The sequence below is a fragment of the Eleutherodactylus coqui genome, chromosome 1 (genome assembly GCF_035609145.1).
Source record: "Eleutherodactylus coqui strain aEleCoq1 chromosome 1, aEleCoq1.hap1, whole genome shotgun sequence".
Taxonomy (NCBI): Eukaryota; Metazoa; Chordata; class Amphibia; order Anura; family Eleutherodactylidae; genus Eleutherodactylus; species Eleutherodactylus coqui.
Genome location: NC_089837.1, coordinates 466,888,720 through 466,913,679, shown reverse-complemented (window position 1 = coordinate 466,913,679; position 24,960 = coordinate 466,888,720). Strand labels below are relative to the sequence as shown.

At 42.2% G+C, this 24,960-nt stretch overlaps 1 protein-coding gene across 2 annotated transcripts in view; it reads right to left on the bottom strand.

The window, feature by feature from the left end:
- The window catches only part of DIP2B (disco interacting protein 2 homolog B), a 203,316-nt gene that overhangs the window by 45,236 nt on the left and 133,120 nt on the right, over positions 1–24,960 (bottom strand). Inside the window, exons 7-14 of one of the 2 annotated variants that reach the window (XM_066584343.1) lie at positions 24,540–24,659; positions 22,974–23,171; positions 18,756–18,847; positions 10,963–11,073; positions 7,831–7,954; positions 7,058–7,167; positions 939–1,041; positions 672–736 (exon numbers count right to left, since the gene is read on the bottom strand). In XM_066584343.1, coding sequence (XP_066440440.1) covers positions 672–736; positions 939–1,041; positions 7,058–7,167; positions 7,831–7,954; positions 10,963–11,073; positions 18,756–18,847; positions 22,974–23,171; positions 24,540–24,659 — 923 coding nt within the window. The remainder of the gene's footprint in view (positions 1–671; positions 737–938; positions 1,042–7,057; positions 7,168–7,830; positions 7,955–10,962; positions 11,074–18,755; positions 18,848–22,973; positions 23,172–24,539; positions 24,660–24,960) is intronic. The other variant, XM_066584344.1, reaches the window with a different exon arrangement.

Below are 24,960 nucleotides of genomic sequence, written 5' to 3'. Positions count from 1 at the left end.
CACGCGAAATCTCGCGTGGCAAACAAATTGCGGCATGCTCTATTTCGTCATTCACCGGCCGCCGGCCCCGCTCTGCGCATGCGCCGGCTGCCGACACATGAAAGAGCTGGGGCCGCGGGAGAGGTGAGTGCCCGCGCTGCTCTCTGCAGACGCTTGGGTCGGGTCCCGCTGCGAGAATTCTCACAGCGGGATCCGACCCGGCCGTCTGCAGGCGGCCTTAGACACCGTTTTTTGCACTGAAAGGTGCTTTGGTATTACAAATAGACATTATGCTTGAGTTTCCCTGCAGTTGCTAATCATTGAAAGCTTCACAAAACATCAGAGAATTGCCTGAGCTTAAATTCTTAAAACCATAGAACCGCCTTAAGCATACCTCCGCCCCAAGATGGCGAATCTATATTTGTATCCAAGCATCCATTAGAAACACTATCCAAAAAATATATTATTTGATAAGAAAACATGGTAAATATGAAGATTACAATGTTCCGGTCTCCTGTTATCCCAGCATACAAGACACAAAGTGATGGATCATAGACATCGGTGGAGATGTATCAAAACTGCTGCAAAAAAAGTGGATTATTTGTCCAACCAGTTCTCAGTAGCAACCTTTCCTTTCACCCATTTTCATACATCACCATTATATATGGGTAGTTGTAGAGAAATTGCCTTACCGTTACTATACCATGCCAGAGACCAGCATCCCTCTTAAAATCGAGGACATTTACCATTGTTTCACCTATACAAAAGACATAAGTTTCCATTAATTTTAATGTTTTCCCACATATGACACTAGAGGTGATGATGATCATATTAATGGTTTCGATAAGTTGTTGAGCCTATGATACAAAAGTTAATCTGGTCAAAAAAAGATGACCATGGCCGAAGAGTACAAATGCGAAGCACATGAAGATCTTTACCTGGAAATCAATTTCACTCACCTTCTGTATAATTACAGGCTTGAGAAAGAGCTTGACAATGACAAAGCATTGCTAGTCGAGAAACTGCAACCCCCATCACACTGCCTTCTTTACTTGTTTTATACTGCAAAACAAATGTACGGGGTTATTAATACACAAGACCAAGGAAGTGAAACGTAAACCTTATATATGTGGATACATGCATACAATGTGACACCTGTCTGCTGAAAAGGACAAGAACAGCAAAATGTAAAAAGTCTTGTTAATGGTACACTATTAACAGTTTCCAATCCAGTGCCGGCCCTCATCAGACATTAAGATTTCCCTGCATAGCTCCGATGTCGGACGAGGTCAGACACATATTTCTAACAATATGCAGGACAGCACTCCAATGTCGGGGGCTGTTCTGCATATGTATGTTACAGTATACAGGACAGCGCTCCGATGTTGGAGGCTGTTCTGTGTATGTATGTTACAGTATACAGGACACTGCTCCAATGTCAGAGGCTGTTCTGCATATGTATGTTACAGTATACAGGACAGTGCTCCAATGTCGGGGGCTGTTCTGCATATGTATGTTACAGTATACAGGACAGCGCTCCAATGTCGGGGGCTGTTCTGCATATGTATGTTACAGTATACAGGACAGCGCTCCAATGTCGGGGGCTGTTCTGCATATGTATGTTACAGTATACAGGACAGCGCTCCAATGTCGGGGGCTGTTCTGCATATGTATGTTACAGTATACAGGACAGTGCTCCAATGTCGGGGGCTGTTCTGCATATGTATGTTACAGTATACAGGACAGTGCTCCAATGTCGGGGGCTGTTCTGCATATGTATGTTACAGTATACAGGACAGTGCTCCAATGTTGGAAGCTGTTCTGCATATGTATGCTACAGTATGCAGGACAGCGCTCCAATGTCTGAGACTGTTCTGCATATGTATGCTATAGTATACAGGACAGCGCTCCAATGTCGGAGACTGCTTTGCATATGTATGTTACAGTATGCAGGACAGTGCTCCAATGTTGGAGGCTGTTCTGCATATGTATGCTACAGTATGAAGGACAGCACTCCAATGTTAGAGGCTGTTCTGCACATGTATGTTACAGTATGCAGGACTGCGCTCCAATGTTAGAGGCTGTTCTGCACATGTATGTTACAGTATACAGGACAGCGCTTCAATGTCAGTCTTTTTTGCGTATGTATGTTACAGTATACAGGACAGCGCGCCATTGTTGGGGGCTGTTCTGCATATGTATGCTACAGTATGCAGGACAGCGCTCCAATGTTAGAGGCTGTTCTGCACATGTATGTTACAGTATAAAGGACAGCGCTCCAATGTTGGAGGCTGTTCTGCACATGTATGTTACAGTATACAGGACAGCGCTTCAATGTCAGTCTTTTTTGCGTATGTATGTTACAGTATACAGGACAGCGCGCCATTGTTAGGGGCTGTTCTGCATATTTATGCTACAGTATGAAGGACAGCACTTCGATGTAGCACAAGCTTTCAGCCAAGTGGGTACTAAAGTGTTTGAACACTGACTAGAAGCACACAAGTGAGCACTTTATAGGGAATTTTGAGGAATCCAGTGCTAACTTTTGAGAATGACTGGTGACTGTTCATAAACCTTAGTTTAACCACTACGATGCTGAGACCAAACAACACTCCAAATAGTGGCAACACCCTGGATGTCCGCGGCCTAAGAAATTCAAGATACAGAGGTCAAAAGGGGAGGTCATGGCCGCCATTGCTTGGAGACAGTCTGTTAATAAATTATCCATGCTATCGTCACAAGGGCCAAACCAGAAATGCAGATACTACTGTCACTTGCAAATTAAAGGCTGCACTTAAAGAAAGAAAGGACATGGAAAGCTGCAAAAAGGTGTGCTGCTTCTTCAGGACTAGACTCCTTCACACAAAGCTGCCAAGACAAGGAATCTTTTGACTTGGGGATTCGTTGCATAGACTATCCACCCAACTCATCAGATCTTGCTCTGTCCAAACCTAAAACATAAACTTCAAGGAAGACATATTTTTGAATGATTCAAAAGGCAATAGCAGCAACAGAGCAGTTTTCAGTCACCAAATATTGGAGTTTTAGGAAAGGTTAAAGAAACTTCAGAAACAAGTGTGCTGAACTTCAGGGGGGATATGCTCAATAGCATTTAAGTTTCATGCCCCTAGCTCATTTCCTTCTTGGTCGGCCTCCGAACTTTTCAGCTTTTTCTCAAACAATAGTTTTTATTGAAAATTTATTAAAAATCGCCCCCCCCCCAACACTATTTACAAAAGTGGATTCCTTTTTCATTTTAATTGCATCAGAATGACAATTGCTAAAGTGGACCTAACTTTTAGGAATATAACAGTCAAATTCCCATCTTACTGCTATGATATTTACAGAGCAAAACAATTATTAAAGAATTTAAAGGGGTGGAAAAAAGGGAAGTGGATCAAGAGGAGGGCCAAGGAGAGCACTTCCAGTAATTGTAAAGTATAAGAATTCCCCCCAAAATAGATAATTCATCCTAATGCCTGACAGCAAATGAAGACATTTCTAGCCAAGTCTCAATAAGAGATTCATAGCAGACAGCCATAATTGGCAGATATTTGCAGAGGCTGCATTGAAATGATTATGCCTTTATGAATGACAGCTGTAAATGAGCTTTTATTAAAGTACATTTCCCATTGGGTGGAAATGCTGCGGCGCTGCGCTCACTACAGGCTATCGAGTACCAGGTCAAAGGCTGTGCCGATTGCACAAAGAATTGGGAAGTGAAGGGGAGCATAGTTGATTTGGAGTCAAAATCCGCACCAATGATGCGTTTTACTCCGTTTTGGATGCAGAAATGCTGCAGAACGTTCAGCTGCGGAAATTCTTCAGCATTTCCGCCTCGTTGAATCGTACTCTTAAGGACCTTTCCCACGGGACAGAATTACGCCACAGGATACAGCCATATCTGCATCACTCCAAACCAAAATCTGCATGTCTAACCGGAGGTAGCCTGTGGGTTTTGGTGCAGAATTTACCGTGGCTTGCAGCGCATTGTGTGGCACATTCCATCTTTATGACACGCTTTGTAGACAAGTGTTGACGATGCAGAAGCCTTTGGATTGGAAGGAAGCTTCCCAGATCATACCTCTATTAAGGAACCCATGTTAATTATTCAGGGATGGTCTAATTTTAGCCTAAAATGTATCTTAAAGCATATAAATCTATCACACTGCAGTCAGACGAATGCTTTTATCTTTTGCTGGTAATTATTTATTGGGTCATTGTAATGCACAGCTAAAATTACAAAAATATTCTGCAGATACTACACAGGTCCTCATAAAAATGTACTATTTCCATTATAGTACTGGATAGTAGCATATATTTTACTATACCTTAAAGGATGGCACTTGACTTGCCATCGGCTGTCCAACTGCACATGAGATATGGAGAGTGGCATGTAGTACAGTGGGCTGAGACAACTGTACGCTGCCCTAGAGTCTTCTGCATGGGTCCTATTAGTTAGATTAGGACCCCTGGCGTGAGACTCTTACTCTTGCCTTAGTACCTGTATGACCCAGTGTGCTACCTGTGATTTTCCATCCCTGATGTAAGATGGGGCCGGAGACTGCAAGTAAAATGACACTTTAATGTAGCATTTCATTGGGCTTGCTCTTCATGAAAGGATCAAGGGTACCTTCTAAACTCCAAGTGGATGTCATCTATTGACTGTCAGGCCCTGCCACCATCTTTATCAACCACTTTACTATTTGGCATCTACATTTCCCCTTTATATTACAAGAAGATCTACATCATCATCATCATCATCAAGGGTGACCTCAACATCCCCTTGACACATACCATCCAGTTGCCTCATTTCCTCTTTAGGGCTCTCATAGTGGTTCCCCACGGCCAAAGATGGACCCACACTAATTTTCCCCAGTCTCTGTTCCTTATCTTATCTTCCCTCATATCCGACCACAGTCTACTTACATTCTCTTCCCTTTTCTCCTCATCTTACCTCCTAGTCGAGAAACTAGCACACTTTCAAAGGAGTCTTATACGTCTTAACATTCACACTGACTCTACCACTTTCCACCAGACCTTCAATTCATGACGCAGAAACTGTTTTATACAACATCAAAATTATTCAACTCTCGAATTTTGTCCCATTGGACCAAAGAAGAACACAGAGGCAAGCTCCTAGGGTCACAGAGTAGTGCTGGAAAAAAAACCTCCAAAGAAGACCTTATTACTTGCAAACAAGCAGTTCTCATTTCTGCAAAACAGGACTACTTCAGTAGGCTCATATCTTAGCCTTAACTCTTCTTCCATCTCTCCTCTCAGCTGAGGACTTTGTCTTTTCGTCAGTGGAACCTTTCTACACAACTGCTCACTGATCTTCCCCATAACCTGCTTCTCCGCCTTCACCGAGGAAAAGCTTTCAATCCTAATCTTCAAATTACACCTGTTGCTTCACCCAATTCCATCCCACCTCATTCCCAACCTTACCATGGATTTATCCTAGCCCTAAGCAATCTGGCCAACCGATCACTGACCAAAATATACATAAATGTATCGGCCCAGGGCAGCCATGCTCCCTCCCAACAAGCCATGCTCCCCTTTTGGGAACGTGGCGCAGAGTGGTGTAGGTCTAAAAAAAAAACGCAAAACTTTGCGCAAGCAGTGTTTGAGTCAAATATTGCAACTTTGCAAGAAGGTTGAAAACTTAGATCAGAATCCACAGCATTTTGAAATACATGGTGGACTCTGATTTGGTCACTGCTGATTTTCCACTATGGCCCATATGATAGTACTCTTAAAGGCGATCTCTGGACACAAAATGGAAATTCTGATAATGCAGAAATCTAGAAGGTACGGCTAAATAGCGGCAACCTGTACCTTTTATCTGCTGCACTGGTCCCTCTTCATCCGCATGCAGCTGCCAATCTGCCGCTTAGTTTACATGCATCACTTCCAAAGTAAACACAAAGCCACTAATGATCCATTAACTGCGAAAGAGTCATGGGAACCGAAACGGTCAATTGGCCAATCTATTTTGTATCTGTCCCCTGCTTGTATATCTACAATAAAGTATTGAATAAAGGCTGCTATTTTTCCATCTGTGTGAAGTGCTGAGGACTTTCTCCTTTGTATATGTCTACAGAGGATGCAGATGCTTGCCCTGGAGTTAGTAATATGTTCCATAGACAGTACTCTTTAGACCCTTTTACATGTAACGAGTGTCGGGCAAATGATGCTCGACACTTGTCCCCGTTTACACTCGCTCCCATGCTGTTACACAGGAGTATCGCATCGCTAGATAGCTCACAGAGTGGCCAGGAAGGAGGTGGGTCGGCTGGAGGAGAGTTCTCTCCCCACTCTCCCCCACCCCTCTCCATTCACTGTAAGCAGCGGCTGCTCAGTACTGAACGACTACTGTTTACACTGAACCATGTGCTGTTCGGTTTTTCAGTCATTCAGTTTCTGCATGTATTTACATACAGGAGCGCAGGAGGCTGAACAACCAGAATTATAATTGTCCCGTGTTAAAAGGCCTTTAGAAGAACAGGGTTCAATAGGCAATCTCCAATTTTGTGGTCTTCCTTATGTATACAGGATACAATGCCTTTTAAACAAAGCAACGCAAATACAGCAGAAAACCCACTGATCTGTCCCATTGAAGTCAATTAAATACTATTCATAATCTAACCTCAGTATAGGTAATCAATAGTTGATTGCCAGGGATTTTTTCCGCTTGGGGTTGGAGCAGCAAGTCTAATACACAGCTTTAATCCCATTGAAATCAATGGGAGCTAAGCCAACTATTACACTTTTGGCTCAGCATTGGTGTCGGAGCAGGAAGTCTCAGATGTGGCTCAGCTCCCATTGATTTCACTTTTGAGACTTTGTGCTCCGACCCTAATGACAACACCCAACCCCACTGCACTGACAGAACACCGGACGATCAGTTGATCGTCGGAGACCCTGAGCAGCAAATCCCTAGTAATCAACTATTGATGACTTTTTCGGAGGATAGGTCATCAATAGTATTTGACCGAGAAATCCCTTCGGGACAAGGATTAATACATCAATATTTTTTTTTTAAAATTACATTTAAGAATTTTACTAGACTCAATACCTCAATATATGCAGGCTCTGTGCCAGCTACTGTAATGTGTGGTTGCCAGTCCTTTGGTGCCTTAGTCAGGTATCTGGAATCAGTCACAACCCACTTCAGCTTTGGCCATCCTATAAAAATATACATGAATATTCAGTCCCAGTTTTTGGATATGAAGGGTTCACCATGTAAGCACTTTTCGGTGAAGGTGTATCTACTCCCAGGCATATCCCCTGGTTTCACATCAAAATTACCAATCAAGTAACATATAGGCTACAAGAAGACACTTTGTAGTACAACTTTAATGATGAAATGACAGCTGCAGTGTACAGTACCGAAGTCCACAACTCAAAGTACCGGTCTGGGGTACAGCTGGAGCTCAATAAAATTGGAAAAAAAATCCCCCATGAAGACCAATGCTAAAGGGAAGCTGAAAGGAGGCTTATGGGGGTTTACATGCTTATACCCCTTTAAGAAAATTTAAGTAAATAAGAAAACCATCTGAAGCCATATAAAGTAGGAAATCTTTTATGTGTCTGCCTCCAGTGGTCCTCCAGACAGAGTTTAATTAAAAGCACAATTTTATTTGAAAGGCCAACAAAACCGCAGACACCATTTCACAAAAAAAAAAAAAAAAAAACAGCTGCAAAAAAGCGACAGTGTGACTAAAGAATTTAATTATGGAAAGAATTTTAATGATTTCTATTAATTTCGTGACTTTGTGAATTTAGTAATATCAAAATAGAACGTTGGAGAAAATATCTTCTGGGCAGAAAAATAATCTAGTGGCTTACCCTTGAATTGCACAATTTCTCCATTCTGCGTTTTTGGCAGTCCTTTCAGGCAAACTTCAGTGGTAAGAGCAAGTTTTACACCACAGCTTCCCAGCAGGAAACCAATCTGATGCCCACCAGCATCCTGTTTATGAAGGAGAGATGAAGTCAAATGGGCATAGGGCTCAGTGCTGTGACTCACTGACATAACACTGCTGTTAGCTAGTCAACATGGAAAAGGGAAAAACAGAAATAAAGATGCTTGATGAAAAACTGGAGGAGCTTCCCGATCTCACACTAAGTATGAACATGGGAAATACCAGCAAAAGTGATATAAGTTTCTCTATATGGTACACCTCACTGGATATACAGGTCCTATAGACAATATTTCAGGTATAAGCTCTGACATCTACGAGTCAGATGAGCGTACCGGCAATAAACTATCTGTATTGGTATGTTTGCCGCCAATGTGACTCTTGCTATAGAAAACTAACCCATAGGCCGCCTGCAGACGGACGGGTCGGATCCGGCTGCTAGAATTCTATTCTGTGGGTCAGTACGATTAGGACAAAATTTACATAATTTTTTTTTGCGGTACTACTTTTTAAAAATCAAATATATTTGGAGAAAAATACAATTACTCGTATATACTTGAGTATTAGCCGACCCGAGTATAAGCCGAGTCAATAAGTTTTACTGCAAAAAAAACTGGTAAAACTTATTGACTCGAGTATAAGCCTAGCTATACTCGAGTATATACTAGGTAAAGAAAAAATGCAATGCTCACCTCCCAGCCGGTGTCTGTCTCCCCGGCGGTGCGGCAAGCTGCTTGAGAATTCTCCCCGCTGTCATCTCCCTGCTCGGCTTTAAATTCCCCCGCCGTCAGCACTGTGATTGGATCAAGCGCCAGCCAATCACAGCTGGCGCTCGATAAACCAATCAAAACCATTCAGTGATGTCATCCACTGAATGGCTGTTTTAGATGGAGCGCCGGTTGTCATTGGCTGGCCCTCAATCCAATCACAGCGCTTACCTACACAGTGCTGAGGGCGGGGAAATTCAAAGCTGAGCATGGAGATGACAGCGGGGAGAATGCTCAAGCAGCTTGCCGCACCACCAGGGAGACCATCGCGCCAGTGACACAGACGCTGGCTGGGCGGTGAGTATTGCAAGGTTTTTTTTGTTGTTTTTTTTACCTCACTCGAGTATAAACCGAGGGTGTCTTTTTCAGCATTAAAAAATGTGCTGAAAAACTAGGCTTATACTCGAGTATATATGGTATATTACAATTATATTTTGCCATCATCTTCTGGCAGCCATAACTTTTTTATTTTTCAATCAACATAGTCGTTTAAGGGCTTGTTTTTTGCTACGTTTAAAGAGCTACGTTCTCTAGTTTCTATTGGTAGCATTTTGGAGTTCATATAACTTTTAGATCACTTTTTATTAATTGTTTTTCTTGGAGATTGGGGTGACCAAAAAAGTGCATTTCTGACATTGTGTATTATTTTTTTATTGTAACGATTTTCACTGTACGGGATAAATAATGTGTTACTTTGACAGATCAGACTTTTATGGACGCAGCGATACTAAATATGTTTTTTTTTTATTATAGATATTGGAAAAAGGTTTATTGTCTTGAACTCATTACTTTTTTATTATTTTTAATAATTAATAAAACTTTTTAAAACTCATTCACTTTTTGTTTAGACTTCACAGGGGTCTTGAACTTGCAATCGCTTTATCACTCCTGCAGTATAACATAATACCATAGTATTAGATTACACCACGATCTGACAGGCCCCGCCACCCTCTGCTTTAGTTTTATTTTGTATCCAGAGCCACTTATGTGGCAATTTCATGGAGGACGGATACAAGTAGCCCTTCATAGGCTATATGTTTTCACTCGAGGGTTAGTATTTAATGAAGTAGGTTTTTAACTAGTGGAGGGTCCATTACAACAAGCTGATTTTACATTATACCAGCATCCTTTATAACATTTGTATGTTCTATTTCTTGGTTATTCTTAGTGTTGGGTCTTTCAGATTTGTAAGTAGAACATTTTCAATAAAGTTGCAACTAGAGATGAGCAAGTGTACTCGTTAAGGGAAATTACTCGAGCGCGTATCGCCATTTTCAAGTACATGCCTGCTTGCCCGAAAAGATTTGGGGCCGGCGGCAGGGGAGAGCAGGGCAGAATGAGAGAGGGGGGGGGGGGGGAGAGATCTCTCTCTCTCTCCCACCTGCTCTCCCCTGCAACACACCGCTCACCCCTGCCGGACCCCAAATCATTTCGGACAAGCAGGCATGTACTCAAAAATGAGCAATTTCCCTTAACGAGTACGCTCGCTCATCTCTAGTTGCAACAATTCACCAAATAAAATTGTGTTTTTGTGTGCTTATTGTTAGATAGTTGGATGGTCAAGTAGGCCCCTAGATCAGAAATGTCAAGCAGTTTTGGGGACACTGGGCAGGTTTACCAATTGTAGCATTACAGGAAATAGCACATTTGTGCTTTGAGCATTTTTAGAGGTTTATATATTTGTGTATAACACATCAATGTGGAATTTTTTTTATTGTTTTTTACATCTATTTTTTTTTTGTATGCTGTACAACACTATATGGTTTTCCACTGAAATTTGTCCAAGATTATTGTGAAAAGCAGTAAAAAGAGCCTATTCCTTTTGAACTCTTATCTTCAACACCTTTCTGTGGATACTCAAATGGCCCTTTGTCTATTATGAGGCTTTTAGACGGTCGAGATAACCACATTCCCTGGTTTATTCACAAACTCTTCCACAATGCAACTAAGTGAGTGCAACCACATAAGTAGCTGTGGATTCCATAAAGTGATGTTTTTCACTTGAGGAGATGACAGCGTACATTTTCAAAAGATGCTTTGCTGCAATTAGCTTTACTGTAATAAAATGGCCCAGACTACATTATACATTCAATTATTCAAGAAAAAGTCATGAGCATGAATTATGAATCGCTTCGCATTCGCTCTATGTCATTCTTTCATTTGCTGGAATTACATTTTTAGGTACAATTACTGGCAAACGTCAACGGCTCGAAAGAAGTCTATATTGGAATAGTCACCGGAGATTGACGGTCTGAGAACCTGTCCAACATCACTCTAAATTTTATCGTTACCTTTCTAGTAAGAGGTACCTCAATCGGCACTGGAATGACTTGAGCCAGGAGACAGCCGTAAAAAGCAACCATAAACATGACTGGATCGTTATTGGGATAAACCAGGGCCACCTGCAAGAAGGAAATTCATGAGAAGATCTGCAGAACAAGAAATCAATTAACAGCATTCAATACTGCAAGCTAAGCATCTGATTATGCAAGGCCAGAGTGTATAATAGAACTAAAGTTTTAACAAAAGAAACTCCAAGCAAAAGATCGAAAGGAAAAGGCTATTTTTGTCCAAATTAAGGTCAATGACCTATTAGCAAAAATCTTAACTGATGTCCTGTAATGTGATGACCCCAGAGGGGTTTCTGGTTTTCTTGCTATGGAGCATGACAACCTAAGTGACTGTATGGTGTTGTGTCACTGTCTGCCACATCCTCTTTATAAGAACATACTCCCTCGAATATGCAGCATTAGTAGGAATTATTTGAATATAGACCAACCACAGTACCACTTAGTGTTGGTCCCTAAGGTCCGAACAAAGTGGCGTCAAGAAAGTCCAGAGGCAGTAGGCCAAGACGAATGTCCAGAACTCCGCAAAAGTTGAAAACAGAGAGTTTTGAATTGTCGGGTATATATTTGGGCATGCAAGTCATAGGCTTATCCTTCTATATGACGTTTAATGGCTTAAGGCCCATTTACACGGAGCGATGATCGCTCAAAAATCGCTCAAACGAGAATCTGAGTGACAGTTTTGGGCGACCATCTTTGCATAACTAAGTAGCTAATTAGCTACTTGAGAGTTATGCAGGCAGAGCGGGATAGGACTGCGATCCCTCTGAGAACAATGCAGCTGTTTTGAATATGCAAACAGCTACATTGTTCTCGGCGCTTTCAGCTGGTGTCCCGCTGAGAACTGCCAGCGGAATACCAACTGAAAGAATGCTATCAGCACAGCCCGCTGAGATATCAACGTGCGGTGCTGATAAGGCTCATCACCTATTTTTAGCTGGCTAGAAATGAGCGATGAACAAACAGTGCACGATAGCCGCGCATTTAGAAGCAACGATTATCGCTGAAAAGACGGTTTTTGAGCGAATTTTCAGCGATAATCGTTGTGTCTAAATGGGCCTTTACTATGGCAGAATTTCAAAAGTGCACCTTGTTCCCGGAGAAAATCACCAAAGAGCCTTGGACTCAATGTTATAAGGATTTCAACAAAACCATGGCGAGATGGTTGTAAATATTTTATTCTCCACTCAACTAATTTTGTGTAAATGTCGTGACGCCATAAAGTGCTATGGTGAGCGCTAATTTTATTATTTGTGTGTGGCAATTAATTGTGAGTTGTTTCGTTCGGACACCAGTGCCCTTGGGCACAGTTTGTAGTTGCGAGTGGTGAGGTGTGGAATAATACAGAGCCAGATATTTTGCTTAATTGTTGTAACCACGATATTATTAAATAAGGCAGTGGGATGAGGTAGTTTTCTTCATCACATTCAGTGCATAACAACTGATACACAAATTGCAACAATTTAGACACCGGTGTCTAACTCATTTATACACTGCGAGCTTACTCTGGATTTCTTCTCTCTATCCTTCTTTGCATTTATATCTCTTTATCTCTTGATCTCCCTCTCTTCATATTTAAATCTTTTTTATTTCATTTTTTTATTCACTGTCAAAGCTGTCTCTCCTTCTCAGTTACTCATGGTTTCTCAGATTTCTTTCTTTCTTCTCTCTCTGTCACGGCTGATCTCTGTCTCTTTTCACTTCACTCTCCTGCCTGGCACTTTCTTTTCTCCTGTCGGGCACTACTTTTTTCTGGCGCTCTCTTTTTGCCTGGCGCTCCACTGCCTGTCACCTCTCTTAAACTTATTCTGCCTCTACTCTCTTGCTTTACCTGGTGCGTCTCACTCACTGGCTCCTGCGACCGTTGTCCAGCTATTTATCGTCTCTGTCACCCGACCAGTTTATGTCTACAGCCAATCACAATCTTACTGGTTGCTAGGCTACATGCCTCACCTGAGTCTCTCTGCATTTTTTGTATCTTGTGCAGCTGGATAAAAACGTCCTCACTGGTTGCTAGGTTACCTGCATCCCTTGTGTAAACTGACTTAGATTAAACTCCTAGGGCAAGTGATTATATTACAGTTCCCCATAACTAAACAGTGCTATGTAGTGTCTATTTCCAGGCCACTACATAAAGAAATACCGAATTATGTCAGAGACTTATCACAATTTTATTGCATATATTCACTAATTAGGGCTGATTCCCATTAGCATTAGGGCTCGTTAAGTCTTTCTGTTTAGTTTTTAGACAAGGGAAACAGAATTAAAATGTAACTGTTCTGTTTTTTCCCCATTGATTTCAGTAGGTTGTAAAAAAAAAAAAAAAGGTTTTAGTTTGCCTCTATTCCATTATGTTTCTGTTTTTTAATGGAGCACTATTTGTGCTGTTAAAAAAAAAAAAAAAAGAAAAAAACGGAAACATAACAGAACGAAAGAAAACTGAAACCATTCCGTTTTTTAAAAACCCATTGAAATCAATAGGAATAAAACAGAACCTTTTTATTCTGTTTCTCTGCTCCAAAAATGGAACGGAGAAATGGAACGGAGAAATGGAAAGCTCTAATGCCAATTGGAACGAGCCCTTAGATTATAACAGTAAAGCAGCGCTGTTCAAGCAAACAAAACTACAAGGGGCGTAATACTATTGGAAAACAGGGACATAAAAATACCTTTATCAGGGCATGGGGGGAATAAAAGCACATTACTAGAGATGAGCGAGTATACTCGCTAAGGCTAACTACTTGAGCGAGTAGTGCCTTAGCAGAGTATCCTCCCGCTCGTCTATAAAGATTCGGCTGCCGGCGCGGGTGACAGGTGAGTTGCGGCGGGGAGCGGGGGGCAGAGAGGGAGAGAGAGATCTCCCCTCCGTTCCTCCCCGCTCTCCCCCGACGCTCCCCGCATCTTTAGAGACGAGTGGGGAGATACTCAGCTAAGGCACTACTCGCTCGAGTAATGTGCCTTAGCGAGTATACTCGCTCATCTCTACACATTACTAAATGAAAATGGATATGACCAATGAAAATGAGGTTGGTAACAATAGTTAACACAAAGTTTATTTTAGGGCAACTTTCAATGAAGGTGGAGAAGAGGGAACCATGGAACCTACTAAATGATCTCCTATGGGGCGGAAACATACTGAAAGCTCTACGTAGTGTTCTATGTGCATAGGAGTGGTGTTCACAGAAAGAGCACAGGTATATCACATAAAAGAGATTTAGACAGGTGTGCCTCTCCAAAAATATTTTGTATAAAGAAGATACTCATCCAATGGATGTACATGCCAGCGGTGACAAGACAAAAAGACATACAAAGAAAACATAAAACACAGTATTATCACATGTAATGAGAAAACACAACACGTAACAAGGAGAGAAATAATCTTAAATTATTTTTTATATTTCGGCAGGGCTAATGCCAAAACGCCAATTAATAGGACATCTGGCAGTTCCCCTTATGTGGAGAAGATCTCTTTCTGGCAGAATCTTAGATCATATCTCTATACGGCTGGATTTTAGGTCTATTTTTTATATGGGAGCGTAAAATCGATTTACACATGGTCATTTTTGGATCACTTCTACGCTGTAAATTATGTAGCAAGCTATAAAATGTCTTATTTCTAGGAATTGTCACGCTGTACTAGCAATGTTTTTCCCTAGATTTTCAGCAAATTCTTTGGCATGTGAGAGTGGTCTAAGGGTACGTTCACACGCGGCGGAATATCCGTACCCTTTCGGCGTTAAAAACCACAACATTGGTGCAGATTTGCATCCGATTTCACCCTTTTAATAGAAGGGATGAAATCAACTGCATATCCACAGCAAAATCCAATCACAAGAAATGTATTTATATGGTACGTGTTTTGATACTGGCCCAGTGTAAGAGGCCGTTAACTTTATATGTTTCTTCATATACAGACTCAAGATGAGAGTTAAAAGGAGGTCAGTTACATTGTACAGGTAAGTCCAATCTGCATGCAGTACAATAGAGCAGGGAGAGGGGGCTGAGAAGACTGTCTTTAGTTTTGTGGGAAAAGCTTCTATATATTTTGACTATTATTGATATAAAATTCTGCTCAATAGGGGGTTAAGAGTCCAGTGGGCGGTCCTACTCAATAACTGACAGGCTATTTGTCAATCACTGAACAGGACCTCCCACTGGACTCCTAAGCCCAGAGTCAGCAGAGGTTTAGACCAATAAAAGTTAAGTTGTACTGAATCTTTCCCAACAAAACTATATATCAATCTGCTCAGCTCCTTCTGGCCTACAACATGCTGCTGTATCTGCAGATCAGCATTTTCAACATTCCATTTACAGAGGTTATCTGGCCTTTTTTTTTTAATTAAAGGGGTTGTCCCGCGCATGCGCAGAAGACCTGTGCGGCGCGAGCACGCCGCAGCGGCCCCATTCAACAGAACAGAAGAGGAGACTCCGCAAGCGCGTCTAATCGAGGGAGAAGGCGGCTTTGGTCAGCGCCATGGAGACGGCGGGGACGCCAACACCGGAGGGGGTAAGTGTGTAACTTCTGTATGGCCAATATTTAATGCACGATGTATATTACAAAGTGCATTTATATGGCCATACAGAAGTGCTTAACACTGCTTGCTTGCGCGGGACAACCCCTTTAAGATAACAGGTTGTTGGTTTAACAATAGCCTGGCAACTATGGGAGCAGCACCTTGTCAAGACAGATTCTCAATCGCTGACTATAAACAATTCCATTCACTGACAGCAGAAAGCTTGATAATAGAGAACAGAAACAAAAAGTTGCATGAAACTCCATTATACAACAAATAAGCTTCAGTTACATAAATCTGGAAAAGCCCTGACCAACTGACCATATGATGTATTTCTCCTGATTCAGTGAGGAGCACATATTTAGTCCAAAGAAGAATTTATCATAAGTGGAGCAAATTATTCTGCTTCTGGTGACTGAGCATCTGTTTCAGTTTGCACACAGCAGAAATCTTGCAATGTTAAGTGCCCCATTGGTAAGAGATTGAGAACTTGTAACACACACCATCTCAGAGGAAACAAGTACAACAATTCCGAAGCAAAGAAGAAGAAGCAGCAGAGCTAAAATGACAGTATAAATGAGCAACATCTGGCTCAAGTAACCATCCAGATATCATTGTTCTAGACCAAGGTTTCTCAACTCCAGCCCTCCCCAGCACCTTGGGATTTGAGGATATCCTAGATAGAATAGGTGTACGACCGCTTCTGGTCCGAGGACTACATTACAGATTGAGCCAATCCTAAGTGCCACCATAAAACTTAAAGGGGGTGTTCCCATCCGATACATTTATGGTAAATAGAAAGTATATGCCATAAATGTCTTATAGGTGTTGGTCAGGGGCATAGCTATAAGGAGTGCAGAGGTAGCAGACGCTGCCAGGCCCTGGAGCGTTAGGGAGCCCGAAGGATCCTCTATCACATAAGAAGACACCATTATTAAAAGTGACACATGATAGGGAGGGAGCCTTTTTTTCTGATTTTGCCCAAGAGCTTCTAGTTACGTCTATGGTGCCGTGCCAGTTGCCCTTCCATCACTCTCTCCCAATAGGGAATGGAGGTTCTCTTCTCCCTCGTTTGCATGGCAGAAAGGAAGAGACCACGCATACACAGGAGACCTCCTTTACTTTATGTGCTGAAACAGCCAAGTGCTTCACTACTCAAATTCCAGATAGTCGCACTCATGAACGGACACCTTCACTACCTCATCTACCCCTTTCTGGAGTGTCACACATAAGCCAGGAGTCCCCATTGTGCCGATATGGGATGTCCTATAGATGATCTCACAGTCACCATTACTACTTGCCTATCCCTGCTCTCATGCTATGTGCCGCTTCTCTTCTCTGTAACATGGAAAATACATGCAAACATCCACCAGACAGACAAGTATGTCTGTGGCCAGATGGGGTTTGAGCTGCATAGATTGGCATCACGGGCCAAATGTGACCCCTAGGCTGCAGGCTGTGCAAATCTGCTATAGAGAAGACACCTGTGGCAATTTCTGGGTCACTGACATTACTTAGGTCTGCTGTAAAAGACTAAGGAAATGCTTTAAACATGTCCTGTTGGAGGTACTTAAGAACTAGAGTTGAGAGACACTAGTCCAGATGATCCCGACTACAAGCAGAATGTGCAAAATAGCCTAAAGGGGCAACAAACCAAGAGCCATTTTAACTAGCTTCTGGAGAAGCTTATAGATGCAAAATTGAGGTCCATATGGACTACCAGTCTTGTCCCACCGAGTATTGTCTTTGGGGCATGGCAGCCCCTTGTCCGAAGAGTATCATCAGCGAAAACAAATTTGAGTTTATGCTTTGTGACCACACTGCTCATCTCAACCCAACAACTAAGAAACCAGTTTCAGTGAACTTGTGGGTCATTGAGTACATCATAACTGATGGTTATCAAGTCTTTCCTGTATTTAGGGCTGTTAATCTCTAAATCTAGTGCTCAATTTCCCAATGTACAGATAAACGGAGATATGAAAACAATTATCTCCTAACAGTCTCCCTAGACCTATCTTATTACATCCACAGCTACATTATAATTAAATCTGGCATACACAGTCTTCTGCAAGTACATTTCTGGGCATAGGAAAGGCCTCAAAGGGGTTGTCCAGTAACCAGACAACATTTCTGCAATAGCTCCAACTGCCTTAAAATAACAAAATAGAGAAATATTTACCCATTCTCTGCCACGGGGATCCAGCGATGTGGCCCCGCTGTCTTATCGGTGATAGCTGTAGAAGAGGACGTCAGTGGAAATCACCTGATTGCTGCAGCCAATCAAAGGCTGCAGTGTTATCGCCTGTTCTCCTAGCATCAGCACTCACATCCTGGGCACCATGATGGCAGGAGTTCAGAACGGAGATGCTCCAGCGGTCAACAATCAACAAGAGGATGACGGGCAACATTACAGGATCCCCAAAGCAGAAGACGGGTAAGTACTTCTCTGTTTGCTATTTTATGGCAGCTAGAGCTATTGTCCAGTAACCGGACAACCCCTTTAATGTGACCACCAATGATTAGAATAAAAGGCAATATGAACGAGAACAAGCTTTAAAAAAAAGGAAAGATTTTCCACAAGAATTACAATGGCCCTTTTATGCGGGTTGAGAAGCTCACGATTCTCATTTGCACGACGGAACGAGCTGGTGACATCATCACCAACTCGTTCACGCTCGGGAAGCCCGTTTTCTCAACGAGATTCGTACGGTCTATTGTGAAATCCTTGGGGCACTTCTCACGTGAAATACTGAATGAGCAATGTTTAAACGGCATGATAAGTGTTCGAGCCAGCGCTGGTTTTCATGCCGGCTAAAACTGAACCACGAGCGATGACCTCACGATTCTTGCTCATTGTCCAGTCGTTTGCCCGCATTTTAACTGAATGATTACGGTTCAGTTTTGTTCGTTTGAACGATAATTGTTCCATCTAAACGGGACATGACTCCCTGTATATGCCCGGAAGCTGTGTAGGATCCATCATCAGACAGCTCCAATCACCAACGAAGACCCCTAAATTAGTTTTAATGAGGTTGATCAGGTTTGCTTGATGAACCTTTCACAAAGGTTCACAGTGTGCTAACGGAACGTTGGAGCTAATTAACATAATATAGGTCATTTATATATAGATAACCACATTAATTGTTTTAATTAAAAACAGCAAAGCAGAAATAAAGTACAGCACAAAATGCATGCAAATGTAAAGGGAAAGTGTGGCCTTACCCTATCCCCTGGTTTCAGCCCTTGCTCATTTTTGGTCCCCAGTTTGTTAAGAAGGGTGTAAGCCAGTCTCACACTTCTGGTCCACAGTTTCCCTGTAATATAAAACAAGTTATTTTACACTTATCGTACATACACTGAACGGATAAAATCAGTATGCAGTAAGCTTCCTATGCCGAGGATCAGAAACACGATATTCTGACCGCTATCAACGTTTCTTATAAATGAGCACAAACTAGTAGACAAAGTCAAAACAAAAAGGAAAAAAAACACGGTGATGAAAAGTAGAGATTTACAAAAAAAAAACTGGCTTGTGTGTTAAAGGGTGTGAGAACATGCAGCTTACGTACTGTGTTTTGTACCTAATATAAAATTAAATGACTGAGATATATTTAGATCCCTGCAGTCACAATAGCCTCAGGATACAATATTACAACATACAATGGTCCAGGAAAGACCATTGTAACCAGATAGAACATATAATGTCACAGACAGTCGAGATCTGTGGTATGCGCACATTGCTGAAAAATTCAGCCCATCAGCAGAGACGTTTCACTCCGAATTGCTGAAGTGATTGGTTGTCTAGTAGCACCTTTCCGCAGTACTACATGTTCTGTTGAGCTCCTTTTCCGTACTATGACTACTTGCTACTTACTGAAGTGCATGCACTGATTGTCTCTCTAGTAGCGCCTTTCTATAGTACAGTGCAGTACTACATGTTCTGTTGAGCTCCTTTTCAGTACTATGACTACTTGCTACTTACTGAAGTGCATGCAGTGATTGGCTGTCTAGTAGAGCCTTTTTACAGTACAGTGCAGTACTACATGTTCTGTTGAGCTCCTTTTCCGTACTATGACTACTTGCTACTTTGGCCACCTGTTGAAGAACAGCTTTATGCTATGTTTCTGGTACACGATGGAGGCAATTTAATGAGACGAGTGTTTCAAACAATGTTCTTAATATGCTCCCCAACAACGCATGATGAGCCCAATATAGGCACACCTCTTCATATATTAGATGCATCTTGGTCCCTCTGTGCACTAAGAGGACAGAGTAAATTGCTGTGGCGGAATTCCCATAGCATTTACAACACAAGCCAAGTGGATGAGATTTAACCCCTTAAGGACCAGGCTGTTTTGTACAATAAGGACCAGACACTTCATAAGGATTTTACCCATGTGGTAGTTTTACTGCCTTATTTTTTTCCTTCAGTTACCAACTATTGTTTTTGCTGTTTTTTTCCCCAGGACATATAGGGCAATTTTCAAAATATTTTTTTTACCTTTTTTTCAATTTTTTTTAGTTGTATTGGATGTAAAAAAAAAGTGATTTTTTTTTTAACATTTATAGTTGTTTTTTTATTAATTAGTATATTTACGCTAATATAATATGTATGCTTTCGGATTGCAGGGCGCATTCGGCAACTGTTTTGGTTTGCGTCAGCTTTAGGTCATTTTCTTTATGTATATTTTTTAATCTTATTCTGTAATGTTTTCTTACTTATTCCTGTAACAATTTTTTTTTACCATTTATGTCCCCCATGATGTCATATAAGAGCTCTGGGGAACATTCACATGGGCTTTTTTTTTATTACATGCTTTTCCACTGTAGCTGGGGCATTCATCGGAGCCCCAATTACAGTGGAAAATATCCCCCTGCAGTGACAGTCACTAATAGAGCTGATCAGGGTCTCCTTGGACCCTGCAGTTCTGCTGTGCCAGTGGCACCTGGCTGGCGTAGAGGAAGAAACACTTCCACTTTCACTTTTTAGTACATAGCACTCATTGAGCGCTAGGTACCCAGGAAAGGAGAGGACAGAAGTGGTTAAAAACTGCTTCTCCCTTCTCCTCCGGGTTTTCAACTGTTACTAACAGCTGAGAGCCCCGACCTGCCCCTGCTTGATTGCAGGAACAGAGGATTAAATCCTGCACTTTATTTCTGTTATCGGGCGAGATTAAAGCCCAGGACCAAGTGCCATAAATTTACAGAACTTGGTCCTTAGGGTGGATTCAGACGACCGTATATCGGCTCGGTTTTCACGCCGAGCCAATATACGATGTCCTTGTCTGCAGGGGGGGGGGGGGGGGGGGGGATGGAGGAGCCAGGAGCAGGAACTGAGCTCCCGCCCCCTGCCACTATTTGCAATAGGAGGGGGCAAGACGGGGCGGGGCTAAGTCCCGGCGCTTAGCTCCGACCCTGTCCCGCCCCTCCCATTGCAAATAGTGGCGAGGGGCGGGGAAGGGGCGGGAGCTCAGTTCCTGCACCTGGCTCTTCCACTTTCCCCCTGCAGACAAGGACACCGTATATCGGCTCGGCGTGAAAACTGAGCTAATATACGGTTGTCTGAATCCACCCTCAAGCGGTTAAAAGAAAAAAAATTTTATCCACATGGAGCAGAAAAATTCAGTGTTGAATCCCCAGCATATTTGACATACACTGCAGATTTTTAATAAGTAGCATGTTTTTATGTTGCAGATTTTGACAGCAAATTTCAGCTTCTGAAATGCAAAAGCTTTGACCAACTTTTTTAGGTGTGGATTTGGCCACTTTGGATTTGCTGCGTATTCACTGCTGATTTTTCATGGTGAAAAGTCGGCAGCAAATACACCCTTGTGTGAAGACTCCCTTCCACAGAAATCTACTCCAGCTCTGAGCTAAAGTTAATTAATGGTATGATTTACACCAAGTTTTGGAAAAATGTATCCAAAAAATTTGTCAGTCCGGCATCTACACCCTCTCACGACAAGCCATGCGTTCTTTCGTAAAAGTAGCGTGTAGCAGAGTAGAGGATAAAAAGTAGCATGAGTCTGCTTAGCACAAAAACTTGCAACATTTTTACATTCGTTTTTAAATCCTAAATCTCCCTCCACGTCTACTATAAATTACCCTAAAGTGCTCTACATAGAAAGCGACTTACAACTTCTCGTAGCTCTGTTATACGTAGGATCCTGTTTTATCTATATTACTGTATATACTCGAGTATTAGCCGACCCGAGTATAAGCCGAGACAATAAGTTTCACCACAAAAAACTGTAATAAATAGAAAAAAAGAAAAACTTTCTTTATAGCTGCGCTACAACATTAACCCTTAGGTAGACAAGGGAATAAGCCTCTAAAAAACCTCAGTTCAATAGAAAGCAAATATTTTTATTCCCCACATAACAATCAAATACAAGTAAAAGATTAAAAGCAACGCGTTTCTGCGTCTAGCTGACGCCTTTATCAAGCTAAGTAGAATCCCATCTAATTATCTTTCTTCTTCTGGCTATGGCGCTCTCCCTAATTTTTGCTTTTGTTTACCACAAAAAACTGGGAAAACTTATTGACTGGAGTATAAGCCGAGCTATACTCAAGTATATACTAGGTTAAAAAAAACCCCTCCATACTCACCTCCCAGCCGGCGTCTGTGTCTGTGCGACAAGCTGCTTGAATTCTCCCCGCTGTCATCCCCCGTCGTCCTCTCTGCTTGGCTCTGCTGTCAGTGCTGTGTAAGTAAGTGCTGTGATTGGATTGAGCGCCAGCCAATCACACCTGGGGCTCGATCCAATCATAGCTGCGCTCGATCCAATCACAGCGCTTACTTACACAACACTGATGGCAGGGGATTTGAAAGCCGAGCAGGGAGATGACAGCGGGGAGAATTCTAAAGCAGCTTGATTGGCTTCGAATGATCGTGCACCGGCTGTGATTGGCTGACGCTCGATCCAATCACAGCTCTTACTTACACAGCGCTGACGGTGGGGGATGACAGAGCCGAGCAAAGAGGACGGCAGGGGATGACAGCGGAGAGAGAATTCAAGCAGCCTGCCGCACCGCCGCCAGAGACACAGACGCCGGCTGGGAGTTGAGTATGGAGGGTTTTTTTCTTAAGCCTTCCCTGACTCGAGTATAAGCCGAGGGGGGCTTTTTCAGCACCAAAAAATGTGCTGAAAAACTAGGCTTATACTGGAGTATATACAGTAGTTATCTGCTTATTTTTTCTTTTGTATTACTTTTGTTTGACATTTTGGAACTTCAGAAGTTATAGCTTCAACGTTAAATATTTAAGCATGCAATGGCCGTCCCAGAACCAATTAATACTGTATGTTAAGGAAGCACGCAGCCATATGATAAAAGAATATAAAGAGTGTTTTATGCACCACAAGCTCTCAAACAAAGAAATAAGTGAGATCATTGCTGAAACTCCAGATAAAGAAGACTATTTTCAGTGGGCAATCTTACCATATGTTAGTGTGTAGACGGGTTTTCCAGTCACATCTAGTGCAGTGAGACATGAACATTTTGCTTGTGTTGTTCCCCAACGTTGCAAAGCTGCTTCAATGGAAGGTGGCCAATTACACACCACTCCTAACGGCTCTCCCTTCACAGGGGTCATCTGGCGCCCTTCTGGTTTTGGTTGGTTAGGGTCCGGCCTAGGAACTGAGTGATACAAGCATACCAAATATTGATTTACATACAATATTATAGATTGCCTAACTCTAATAAATTGGTATAAAAACCTTATTTTGCTTGCTAATTTTACAATAAATTGTGTCTGACCTATAGCATATACTCTTTGTCAAAAAATTCAAGTACCTCAATGAGTTGTCATTTAGCTGCAAAACTCGGCATGCACTTACATCTCAGGCCGCTTTCACAAAGCCAAGAAAATCGTGCGATATTTGTGCATTGCAAGACGCACTAATCTCGCACAAATATGGACCTCATACTTTTGTAGCCTGCCCTATTTTTGGATGTTCCCTTGGAATGCTTTGCCCATTTTAATGGGGCAGGAAAACATATTGCACGGCGTGCAAAGTGCATGTGAGTGCGATTTCCCATTGAAAACCATGCGAAGCACTTGAGGATTCTCCCATCACATCTTGTATCCAAGCTAGAGGCAGTACAACAGGGTACTAAATCCTCCCTGCCTGCCTGTATCACATCTTGTATCCAAGCTAGAGGCGGTACAACAGGGTACTGGAGCCTCTATGCCCACCCATATCACATCTTGTATCCAAGCTAGAGGCAGTACAACAGGGTACTAGAGCCTCCATGCCCATACGTATCACATATTGTATCCAAGCTAGAGGTGGTACAACAGGGTAGTAGAGCCTCCATGCCCATCAGTATCACATCTTGTATCCAAGCTAGAGGCAGTACAACAGGGTACTAGAGCCTCCATGCCCATACGTATCACATATTGTATCCAAGCTAGAGGTGGTACAACAGGGTACTAGAGCCTCCATGCCTGCCTGTATCACATCTTGCATCCAAGCTAGAGGCGGTACAACAGGGTACCCGTATCACATCTTGTATCCCAGCTAAAGGCAGTACAACAAGGTACTAGAGCCTCCATGCCCCTCTATATCACATCTTGTATCCAAGCTAGAGGCGGTACAACAGGGTACTAGAGCCTCCATGCCCCTCTATATCACATCTTGTATCCAAGCTAGAGGCGGTACAACAGGGTATTAGAGCCTCCCTTCAAGTGTTTAGTTTTCCACAATAAATTATCCATTTGCTTTAATACTGTAATCACTTACAACGTTACAATCACACAGAGAACGTTTAATTCCATTCTGACATTCTCCTTCTGGGTGCTTGATTATTATATTTGACAAGTCAGCTAACCTCTGATTATACCAATTGTGTCTGACTGCATCACTTAGGTTTGCCATTTTGAAGCAGAATATCTAACTTTATTATTAGCATGAAGAATACTGATTCAACACAAATACCGCTTGTGATTAAAGAATGAGACTACATGTCCATAAATCCCTATGACATCTGTCAGATGGATGATACCTTCCACAATCTCTTCAAAGTCATCCACAAAGAATTCTTTTAGCGGTGGTCGTTTTGGTCGCTTCAATGTATTCAACAGCTGTTGGATCTTTGTAGACACCCGACTACTTACTGCAACGCCTGTAATTGCATAATAGGTTGAAGCATCAGTTATGACTAAAAACAGCACAGAGGTGAGGGGACAATTTGCGACATTTTAAAGCCCATTTACACTGCAAAGACAATCGTTCAAAAGATAGGTTTTGAATTATCGTTTTGCATAAACTGCTAATGGACACTAATGTCCATTAGCAGCTTATCACTTTCATTTGCATGCAAATGAGCCTCCAGGACCTGCATGCTGAGAACAATATAATCAGCTCTCCAGTGGAGAACACAGCACCCATGGGACAGCAAACACAGCATGGTGCTCTGTGTTATC